Source organism: Schistocerca cancellata, chromosome 4, assembly GCF_023864275.1.
Source record: "Schistocerca cancellata isolate TAMUIC-IGC-003103 chromosome 4, iqSchCanc2.1, whole genome shotgun sequence".
Lineage (NCBI taxonomy): Eukaryota > Metazoa > Arthropoda > Insecta > Orthoptera > Acrididae > Schistocerca > Schistocerca cancellata.
In genome coordinates, this window is record NC_064629.1 from 253,733,701 (window position 1) to 253,746,297 (window position 12,597).

Here is a 12,597-nt window from a genome sequence, read left to right on the forward strand (position 1 = left end):
GCGAGGTACTTTCCCCATCGAAGACGATCCCCGTGAAGTGCATATGTGGACACGCAGCTCATTACTTTTTTTATGACGATAAAAGTATCCTTGAATTTTGGAAATTTCTTAATGAATGCCACCGCGCAGTTGTCCGGAATCCAAAATAAGATAATTTTTCTCCAAATTCCTTTGCAGTGTCTTCCTTAGCCCACGCGGGGAGCTAGGCGTGTTCCTGTCATGAAGAGTTGATCCCCACCTCTTCCAGACTTAAGACCGATATATTCTCTGGTCATCGGAAAGTTCTTTTCGGAAAGACGGTACGTCGATAGTCTCAATCAGTCAGACGTCTTGCTGCGCTGCTCCTGCAGACGCTGGTTTCCTGCAATTCTATGCTATGGCATTACTGTTGCGTGGAAAAATAAAAAATAAGTAAATTAAATGTTCATTGCACTTCTATTCCACGTTTTCTACGCTTTCCTTGGTTCCTGTGTAATATTTCTGGCTTTGCAGTCATCATATTTGGCTTCAAAAAGCTCTTCTTAGAGTATTTGAGAAGGCAGAAGTGGCAAGATGACGTAATTTCATGTGAGGTAACGATGACAGATGGTTTGTTCGGTACAGGTATCGTGAGAAAGAGGTCCTAAATTGCGGTCCTTCTCCGCGATTGGCTGCTACATTCGGAAGTTGCGCACCAGGATGTTATTAATATTAGCAAAATTAAACAGCGTGTTTAATTTCATTTCAAATTTGAAGCTTCTCTCAGTAGCGTGCTATCATTCCATTATTTCACCAGTATTAATAACCAGCAGAATAATAAACAACTGTTAAACGAAAAAGCAGACGAAGTACTTCTGTGACCTTCGGATCGCGTCAAACCTCGATGGCGGGCGAAATGGTTCAACAGTTCCTCGCTAAGAGTTTCTTACAGCCTCAAGATAACAGATTGACGACCTACGTGTCGTCTTCTGCGCAAGGAACAACAACTGTGGAAGACTGCTGGTTGGTGAACGTTTATTACATGGTTCAAATGGCTGTAAGCACTATGGGACTTATCATATGAGGTCATCAGTCCCATAGACTTAGAACTATTTAAACGTAACTAACCTAAGGACATCACACACATCCATGCCCAAGGAAGGATTCGAACCTGCGACCGTAGCAGCAGCGCGGTTCCGGACTGAAGCGCCTAGAACTTCTTGGCCACACCGGCCGGCAACATTTATTAGAACTTATGCATTCCACTCAGAACGGTGGAAGCAAATAGGCACCACGCGTATACTGCAATCTTAGTACAAATGAGGTCTGTGACTCATTTGTAGTAATACAGAGGAGTTATGAGGAACAGAAATATTTTTGAGTGAAGGAGTTTATCATACGCACGTATATATATCATCTCATATCTCCTTCTCTGTAAGATCATCTTTTTCACTTGCCGAACCTGGAGGGTGAGAACAAGACACGGTGGCCAGGCCTCGGGTTGCGAGCTTTGCCCACTTTGCCCTCACCCTTCCCTTTGGGCGGCAGGAAGGTTCCTATACACCGGTATATGAAGCTGGTTACGGGCTGGAGTGCTGGAGGTCGTAGGTTCCGGTTGGGTATTTTTTTTCCTCTTTGTTTTCGTAACACATTCTAAGACTTTGTTAGTGAAAGTTAAGTATTTTTTCTGCAATATTCGTTGGCTTTTACATGTAAGTGCGCGCTTTCCTTGTAATGAGTGTCTTCGATCACGTGACTTCATTATGTCTGAAAAATGAAAGATGAAATTGCTGTGCTTGAAACAACCAAAAGTGACATCTATATTTTTTCTCGTCACAAATAATTCACCATTTTTTTCCGAATACGTAGCGACTTACGAGTGGATGATTATACAGGACTCTAAGAGCACAGCTATCTTTATATTTTTGCTTGTCACAAGTACTTGTCTGCTATCCAATCCTTAGAGGCAGTACACAGAGATGAAAGATTCCCACCATAGTACTTTTCGACTATACCACCCTATATGAATTATTTTGATTCATCAGATGTATGTTATAAACTTCGATGAACCACAGTAGCTGCACTCACCATACGCTAGCTGAACGGCATTTCTTAAATTTGGTTTTTAAGACCAGAGTAGTTGATGTATCACGTGGCAAATTAGGCTACTTCATCATTTAGATCTCTAAGAGCGAGTTATGGACACATTCTATGCGTCTTCTTATTCTTTGACACGCTCTTAAACAATTTTTCGGGTGTTTTTATAGATTTATTTGTAAAATGTGGTACTATACACCATTCCTAACTCATATTCCGAAATGTAAAATACAAAACAAGATGTCAATATGAATGAGAATAAAATGACATACTGCGGCATTTATTACAATTTCCAGGACACAGTCAAATAACCTATCGTTATTATGCATGCATTGCAACACATGATCAGCGAAATTTGAGCAGCACTACGTACGTCAGACAGACTTTTCGGTACTGCTTGGCATGGGGGATCTAGGGCCCCTTGATTTTGATTGGTTGGGAAGAGAAGAACTGACAACAGCTCCTCGGTTGGCTAGATGGATCGGCAGAGCGGCCGGAAGGTACAGAATGCTGGCGATATGCGGGAAGTTTGCGTTTGGATCTCCGTCCGTCAGAAATTTTCATAGTCGTCATTTCATAATGCAGCTCACGGTTGTCCATATTTGCAAAATATGTTATGAGAACTCCTCGAATAAAAATAAAAATGAATAAACAAAGTGTGACAGCATTGTACACTTGAAGATAGTCTAAAAAAAGACACACAGAGTGAACCTGAAAGCGACCGACAAAATTTAGGAAGTTGTTCATGGATATTTCCCGAATGTTTTGGTATGGGATTCCCGTGGTTCCCAGTGGATAGTTACTACCTTAATGTGCAATACGAAGAGCAAACGCCTACGTAGACTTGCAGACGGTATGTGGCACGGTTGCCGTCTCTGTAGGAATAGCTAAGAATAGCAAGTATCACTGTTAGCACAAAAAGTAACACTGCCGGAAGACGGAGCCCAGCAGCACTGCATGCAAACTTCAGCCTGAAGAGAAGTATGAGCGTTAGTGCTATTAACGGCAATTATCGTAAGTCCATGGAACAAGATTTTTGCCAAAGAGGACACAAAGCTCATACTTAGATAAGCATTGGAGTGCACGTGTTTATGGGAAATCATATAACAAGAAGAAACTCATGAGGTGATACAGCTGGTAAAGAAGACGATTAGTTCAGCTTTCAGTAGGACCAGTAAAGTATACAAAAAATGTGTGTGAAATCTTATGGGACTGAACTGGTAAGGTCATCAGTCCCTAAGCTTACACACTACTTAACCTAAATTATCCTAAGGACAAATACACACACCCATGCCTGAGGGAGGACTCGAACCTCCGCCGGGACCAGCCACACAGTCCATGACTGTATAAAGTATACAATTAAAAACAAATCATAGTATGCAAAGACCCAACGCTATAAGGTAAGGGTAAGAAATGATTTTCGATTTACGACTGAGACGACAGTACTACTACGAGATAGTACAGCAGGAGAAAAAGCAACGAAAACTGTGGGGGAGACACTGAGCCTGTAAGGAGATGGTGAAAAATGGGTGAGAAGACTAGGGGAAGACAGAGGTCCCTTAAAGAGGTGGTGAAAAGTAGGTGAGACGATCTAGGGAAGAACTGTATCCGGTAATGAGGATAATATCAGAAGAAATCAGACTGATAAGGGCAGGACTTTCTGGATTTCACTGAGTATTGGCAGAATGACCAAAAAAGTATGGGGCACAATGGGACAATGGGCAGTAGAAGAGGAACAAAAGGTGTGATTTGGGTTTTTGAACTCGGTAAGTGTTGGCCGGAAATGGGATTGAAAATGGAAAGGAAGAAAAACTCCCATGCAGTATTAATACAGGAGATGAGAGTGTACAAAGTAGACCTACACGGTTTTCCACGGGCGCGCTTTATGAATTCCAGTAGCAGTCGCTATAAGACAGGCGTCGTGCATGATGGACAGGTTTATCATTAAGATTTCAAGAGCGTTCGTACTGATAGAATTCATGCCTCATACATCTCGCGAAACCACCAGGAGAAGAATATCAGAAAAGCTGTTGCTCATACGGAGGTTTTTCAACAGTCGTTCTTCCCATGCACTGTTCTCAAATGAAAAAGGCAAAGAGAAAAATTACGACAGAACCAGAGGTACTCTCAGTTATACACCATTAAGACGGTTTGTACGGTATAGTATACTTACAAGCTTTTCAGACTGTTTCTACCATTCCATTCATGTGTGTGTTCATATTGTATAGTGTAGCCTCAGCAGTTATTGGAATGTAATGTGGCAACTACGTATCCCAGCTCCTAGACAACGAAACCAGCCAAAACTTCTAATATTTCAACTCTGAGTCCACAGGTACGTAGTTGAGGGCCACCATTAAATACTTTTTTTTTTGAAAGCCCGCAAGATGATGAACTTTTCTCTGATAATTCAGAAGAGGAGTGCTTGGAAACGACAGTTGGTCAATGACCGCGGAAGAAGTAGAAAGCGTTCGCTGGAATTACTTATGTTCATGACGAGAGTGGTTATTGAAGTACAGGCCTCCATAGCTTATGGCCAGATTCCTGAGGCCTACTGTTCTGTGTGGAAATGATGAATAGAAAAATATTGTGTGAAATTACGGGATTCCCTAGTTTAGACGAGCAGCCTACACACTCTGTACACCTACAGAGTAATAGATATGCATTGACCTCTGCTGTCTGGAACAAATTCATAGAAAATTGCACCATGTGTTACAAATCCGTATCTTACTTAATGATGCATGAGCAAACCTTTCCGTGTAAATCTAGGTGTCTCTACACACAGTTCATGGCTTCAATGCCTGACAAGTATGGACAAAAAAACTGGTTAGCTACAGGTGTAGACAGCAAGTACATCCTCAATGGTTTCCCTTAGCTTCGTGAGGGTATTGATGAAAGGGTTTCTGAGTATGTAATAATGCATCTTACTGAACCATTTCTATTCAAATGCAGAAACACAATACAGATAATTACGTCATTTCCCTCAAAATTGTCAAGAAACTTAAAGAAAATCCAACTTCCATCGTAGGAACAGTAAATAAAGCAATAAGAGGAATACCACATGCTCTGAAATCCTTGATGGCCTCTGTGTCTTTGAAAAATATTTTAAGCTATGATATTTCCTTGATGGTCCATCATGCAAGGAAAGTAATGAATATGCTAGTAATGAATTCCCTTCAACTTAATGTTACTACAAATAAAAATGAGGAGAAACTCGAGACACTGTAAGATATTACAAGAAGACAAATGTTAGATTAAATGACCAGGATGTATTCACTTACAGCCTCCTGAAGAAGATGGCGAGTACACATATTCTACATTACTCTTGACCTAGCAGGAATAAATGCATATGGGGTATTCAGGGCTGTTACTGGGAAGAATATCAAAAGAATATTTTTGTTCGGCAACTTGCAGAGGAACTACACACTGAATATGTGAAGAGTCTTTAATTTCGTAGTACCACAGACGATTATGAAAGGAATCCATACGACAAAGAAGAAGAAATAACGTTGAAATGCCGTAAAAGTAAGTTCTTAAATCCTGCCAATGTAATTAAACTACTTGCAAGTGCATTGTTTGTAAATAGGTGGTTTGTGGAAAATATAAAAATAAAACTGAATACATGTTTTGTTGTTGTTGTTGTGGTCTTCAGTCCAGAGACTGGTTTAATGCAGCTCTCCATGCTACTCTATCCTGTGCAAGCTTCTTCATCTTCCAGTACCTACTGTAACCTACATCCTTCTGAATCTGTTCAGTGTATTGATCTCTTGGTCTCCCTCTACGATTTTTACCCTCCACGCTGCCTTCCAACGCTAAATTTGTGATCCCTTGATGCCTCGGAATATGCCCTACCAACCGATCCCTTCTTCTAGTCAAGTTGTGCCACGAATTTCTCTTCCCTCCAATTCTATTCAACACCTCATTAGTTATGAGATCTATCAATCTAATCTTCAGCATTCTTCTGTAGCACCATATTTCGAAAGCTTCTATTCTCTTCTTCTTCAAACTATTTATCGTCCACGTTTCACTTCCGTACATGGCTACACTCCATACAAATACTTTCAGAAACGACTTCCTCACACTTAAATCTATACTCGATGTTAACAAATTTCTCTTCTTCAGAAACACTTTCCTTACCATTGCCAGTCTACATTTTATATCCTCTCTGCTTCGACCATCATCAATTATTTTGCTCCCCAAATAGCAAAATCATTTACTACGTTAAGCGTCTCATTCCCTAATTTAATTCCCGCAGCATCATCCGATTTCATTCTACTACATTCCATTACCCTCGTTTTGCTTTTGTTGATGTTCATCATATATCATCCTTTCAAGACACTGTCCTTTCCGTTCAGCTGCTCTTCCAAGTCCTTTGCTGTTTCCGACAGAATTACAATGTCATCGGCGAACGTGAAAGTTTTTATTTCTTCTCCATGGATTTTAATTCCTACTTCGATTTTTTCTTTTGTTTCCTTGAATGCATATGTGTCAGAAATTTTATAAGATAACAGTTTACAACTGTCATATATTAGAAGAAATGCCTCTCTGAGCCATCAACTGTACAAATACACATTTATTCCCTACCAGTTTCAGTTACATAACCATCTTCACACGAGCACTGTAAGATATGGAAGCAGTAGAAACGTATGTAGTATACACAGACAAAAGAAGCAAGTGTGTGAAGAAGTCAGATAGAAAATAGTTACAAAGCTGTAGAATGACGAGTCACTAATACATTAACCTTAAATCAACTCCAATCATATTGCTCCACAAACTCAAACGAAGTAAAATTATTTTGTGTGGTACAAATACTGTACTATATTAAACGTAGTACTTATCTGTTACGACCGATTATTTCAGATTCAAAAAAGTGTATATTCCTAGTTGAATATCGAAGACAGTATTGTCAAAGGTTACGGAAAACATCAGTAATCTGCAGTTGAAAGACTATACGTCGCACGTTCTAGTCAAGGATGGCAGACATGAATATCTTCGTTAACACATACAGCACCCAAAACATCGATGTATTTATGGAAGTCAACAGTGGCATTACATCTAATCATAAGTATCGCATGACGACAAGATTATTGGATATGTTTAGACTACATTATGTGAATAATGTCAATGGAGCTGGTATCAATTGTTTGAAGGGCGCCAAACTCTAACCTAACATATATACAGACACTTTGAAAGGGCAGTGATCACTGTAGCAAACGACGGTATTTTTCTCAGTTTACCACTCAGGGGCGGTAGTTCTCTCAACTAAATTTCACGAGATGGCAGGAGAATCACAGTGCAGTACTTGTCCCACGTATTTACGACACGTGCTGGTATTTCATACATTGCAGGTGTTGTTCGTGAAAGTGTCATTCATTTCTCTGTGTAGCTCTTCTTTATACTGTTAATTTTGGTAATAAATTCTTTACATTTATTTGTTGACCTTGGCCGACCGCCGTGGACGAGCGGTTCTAGGCGTTTCAGACCGGAACCGCGCGACTGCTACGGTCGCAGATTCGAATCCTGCCTCGGGCATGGATGTGTGTGATGTCCTTAGGTTAGTTAGGTTTAAGTAGTTCTAAGTTCTAGGGGACTGATGACCTCAGATGTTAAGTCCCATAGTGCTCAGATCCATTTGAACCATTTTTTTGTTGACCTTGCATAAATCTACAAGTAATATTACTTTTTTTTCGAATAGAGTATTCTGTACATTACAGAAGGATATCTATTGGGTTAGTGGCGTAATCCGCCATCCTTCCTCTCCGTCCTGTAAATTTCCTTTTCTATTGAGTATGCCTTTCCAAAAAAAGAGTGTTGAAGTGATGACAATGACCCGATATTCACAACAGACTGTGCAGCTTCTAATTTTGTTTACAGTCGCGTGTCGAGTAGCAGTGATTCTGAAGATAACAGTGAAGGTGATGAGACATGTGAAAACAATGCGGTGCCACTCACTGATCAATAAATAATTACAATGAACTGGGACCAAGAAACAAGAGTTGGCCAAGCGCCATTATTTATTGGAACACGTGGCGTGATTACAGAAATAAAGAACAAACTGAACCTAAAACCAGTTGACTTATTTTGCGAATGTTTTGATGAAGCATTTATAAACCACATAGTGCTTCAGACCAATTTGTATGCAACACAGACAGGCAAATGTTTCGAACCCACCAACGAACATGAAATAAACTCGTTTATCGGAATAATTCTTTACATGAGAATCTCTAAAAAACTCTAGCTACAGAGATTACTGCAGCACTTATCCAGACCTTGTTGAAAGTTATATATCTAAGGTAGTGCCAGTAAAAGGATTCAGTTGCTCACTGCGTAACTTGCACCTCAGTTATAATTCTGTAGCTCCTGACGGAAACAGTCAGCATTCTGACAAAGTATACAAACTGCACTCGTCGGCTAGATCCCTTGAACAGGAAATTCCAAGACTGCCATACACCACATCAGAAACTCGCTACTGATGAAGCAATGGTTAAACGTAAAGGCAGATCATCTCTCACACGTCCGCCGCTCGTGGTCTCGCGGTAGCGTTCTCGCTTCCCGAGCGCGGGGTCCCGGGTTCGATTCCCGGCGGGGTCAGGGATTTTCACCTGCCTCGAGATGACTGGGTGTTTGTGTTGTCCTCATCATTTCATCATCATCCAGGATAGTGGCGAAATTGGACTGAGCACAGATTGGGAAATTGTACGGGCGCTGATAACCACGCAGTTGAGCGCCCCACAAAAGAAACATCATCATCATCATCATCATCATCTCTCACACATTACTAAACTACAGTGAGATGATACAAAGTGTGAATGTTATGTGATGAATCGTCATACAACTTTAAATCTGTATTTACACTGGGAACGTTTTACAGTCTCCAGTAGGGTTAGTATAGAAAATGGTCCTGAAGTTAACCATGGAAAGAATCATATAATTCTTATGGAGAATTATTTTACATCATGTTATGTGCTCAAGAACCTAAGGTCCACTGGTCTGCACGCTTGTGGAACAATAAGTCATAGAAGGAAACAATTCCAAAAGTCAAGGAGGAAAAAGAACGGGAGAGGGGTGAATTCGATTACAGAATTAGCAATCATGGAAGGCAGTCAGCATGCTTTCCGCGTGTCATACACCATCTCATCTGTCCACAATAAGTTGCAGGATCAAAGACGGAACTATAACCAGTATCACCCACCCTCTTGCGTTGAAAGACTACAATTATTGTATGAACTGTGTCGATGATTTTAATCGACTACAGTCAGATTGTACCACAGACAGAAAAAGCGAGAAATGATGGATGAGATTGTTCTTTCACTTTGTAGATTGGTGTGTAACAAATGCGTTCATTATGCTCAAGAACATTTAAATACAGCGGTTCTCCAATAGAACATGTGCAGTTTGCAGTTCAAGAAAACTCTGATCCGAACTGTGTCAGTGTGTTCCGTGTGCAAAGTATGTTTGTGCGTTAGAGCAGGCAAGAATTATTTCAAGAGATACCAAGAAAACTAAAAGCAAACTACAAAAGTACAACCACCAACTATCGAACTTGTATGCCGAAATGAGGTGGTGTGTAACTGCGTGTCCACATTAATGCCAATATTCTGTCGTTCTTAAGGTTAATTTTCACAATCCCACCGTAGGAAACGTATCACAGCAATAAAACTAAAGGGTTACAAGTGGGTAAGATTTCAAATATGTTAATTATTGTTCTTCCCCTCTAGAGTAAATTTTTATAGCATTTGCTGCCCCTCAGAGTTGACCTATAGGGCTGCCACACGGCAGAAAAAAACCGCAATCACATTTGTTGATAGTAGAGTAAAAAGTAAATCATCCATACCAAAAGATATCTAAGTACCATTTAGAAAATTGGCATTACTAAATTATTAAAATACGAAGACAACCTGATGTTGTTTTATCACAGGGACATTATAAAATCACTATGTGTTGATATACAAAATGATTCTTTAACAGTAGGCTCTGTCGACGTAACCGTAGTATACAACTGGGATAAAAATTAATAAAAGACACCAGTAACACAGTATCATGAACTAGTTATCTTCGGTATATTTGCATACCACTTAACTGGAACTAGCTTGAGTTAGTTAACTTGTATGCAGACATACTGCAAATAAAGGTGTGTTTGTAAAGCTGATGGCTCAGAGATGTATTTCTTCAAACAAATGTGTCAGTTGTGCATAAAAATAGCTAAATTTGCTGTAAACATGAATAATTAAAGTTTTCTATGCATTTTAAACTAAGTAACCCCCCATCCCGGCTCACATGTTTACTCTTGTTTACAGGTTTCAGTGAAATTTATTTACTTTTTAATAGCTAATGTTACTTGTGTCCTGTTTATTCAGAATTTTATATCACAAGGAGCACGTAATTCATGTAAAAACATTAAAATATAATAAGTGTATACAGTTTCGAAATAATAATTCCCAATAGTACTGTTAGTAGATGCCAACGTGAACCATCTGTGTGTTAATTATCGAAACATCATTGAACTCGTCTAACTTCACATAGTCTGAATGTTGGTAACAGCAGCAGCAATATCAAGGTCTGATCCTTTGGAGGCATAATCCCGGAATTTGTTAGTCATCGACATTACGCAGTTTCGTTTGGTAATGCCACCTGAAGATTGTAATAGACGGCAGTACAATCCCAAGTTTCTTCAGCCGTGGTACAATCATAACGCACAATGACGTTTTGTCCGTTAGTTGCGGTCAGCCACTGAAGCCGTGCTGCAGCCCTGTCACTTCACGGTGGTGCTCTTGTCTCAGTAATAGAGTCCGCACCTCTGCAATGCCGCACCACCTCTACAAAGAGTAAGCACATTCTACTAGATGTCTGGATGTAATTTTACCTCACCACAACACTCCTCGAACAGCCTGCATGTCGTGCCGTTTCCGAAATGCTCGTGCCAAGCTTCCAGGCCGTCACAGTCTGCTATCGGTCAGACTCAGATAGATCGCGCGCCATCCCCATTCTACACACGGATGGCAATGTCACTGATCACAGAGAGCCTCTTCGTCCAGCAGCTCATGTGGGGCAGGTAAAGTGAACATGCTGTCAACTAATGACGCACATGTTCTGATACAGCGACATCTTGCTGGCTGCAAACAGCCCGTATCAGTACATGTGAGAGACACAAGCGAGTGGTAGTACGCGCTATTCACGAAACTTACTACTCCTCTAGCTCTCTCTCCACGAAGGTCGTCCTTCTTGCTGTGAACGTAGCCAGGAGCGTCAGAGCACTTAAAATGTGCCTCTTGAAGACAGAGGAACATTGGCCCTTGAGTTAATAGCTATAGTTCCTGTACATATGTCCTGAAACCATTCGCGTTCCACTGCAGCGTCGAAGCCATTTTAACGGCGAAGTTTTCCTCTGTCTTTCCCCTTGTCGTTCTCCTGTTGTGGGGAGATTGCATCAGAAGAGAGGTAGGGAGTTAGATGGACTCGCCATGACCCTACAGATACATCAGACAGAATGAAGATGGCGTGGTGTGATGGCTTCGGATCTGGAAGTATTGTGTTGACGATTTTTGTTTCCAGCTTGGATTTTGGGGACGCTGACAAGCATTTTTTAACAGAAATAATTTGCGTGGTCTCGTGTCTGCTGTGGGGGTCCATTTCCTATCTGACACTAGGCTCTGAAGTCACCATTACTGCTGTGATGGGTAGGCTGGGTTGTTAGACTAATGAAACAACATTAGAGCTACGTTTACAGGAGCAAGTGGAGGTGCCCTGAACAGTCTTCAAAGACCAGTTGACAAAACTAGCTTTCTGCACAGCCTCCTTCAACACTGAGGCAAACGAATTCATGAAAGTAGCCAGATGCATGTCCTTAAACTTTTTTGTTTCGTTTTGTGGATCGGAGTATGAGAGCTGTTGTGTCTTTTTAATCCTCTTCATGTTCGTCTCTTCTCCAAATACAGGACACACTTTGCTCCAGACGAAATGTGGTTGGGAGCAACTGACACACAATGCGGGGCAATACATTGAATAATGGGTTCATAGGCCATGGAGCCGCATCTTCCATACATAGCTCTGAACATTGCAACCGATGGTGGTGTGACCAAAGCAGAGCATTGGTTGAGGTGCAAAGGGCCTAATTTTAGGACGGAGAAAGCCAGCTACAATGTATTCCTGCAGGTTTGGTAAATAGAAAGTTAGATTAAAAGATACTGACTTCTGGATTACACCATTAGTGACCCTCACTCCATCCCATTCCTGTTCCAGTTCTTTGGTATCCATGTTCATAATGTCCCAGTATGTCACAGATCCTTTACAGTAATTGAGTCCATTGTGGATTCACTGTTGATAGAATATCCTCCAAGTCATGTAGGATTCAGTAACTTGCTTACTTGGTTGGCCTATAGCTTCTCCATCAGGAGTGAACCATTATGAAGCCTCCTTATACACTCCTGGAAATTGAAATAAGAACACCGTGAATTCATTGTCCCAGGAAGGGGAAACTTTATTGACACATTCCTGGGGTCAGATACATCACATGATCACACTGACAGAACCACAGGCACATAGACA

General features: G+C 40.8%; 1 protein-coding gene across 1 annotated transcript in view; it reads right to left on the reverse strand.

The window, feature by feature from the left end:
* Positions 1 to 12,306, reverse strand: part of LOC126184067 (agrin-like) — a 159,346-nt gene extending 147,040 nt beyond the window's left edge. Inside the window, exon 1 of the mRNA XM_049926428.1 lies at positions 12,242 to 12,306. Within this exon, the coding sequence (XP_049782385.1) occupies positions 12,242 to 12,306 (65 nt within the window). The remainder of the gene's footprint in view (positions 1 to 12,241) is intronic.
* Positions 12,307 to 12,597: the final 291 nt, after the last annotated feature.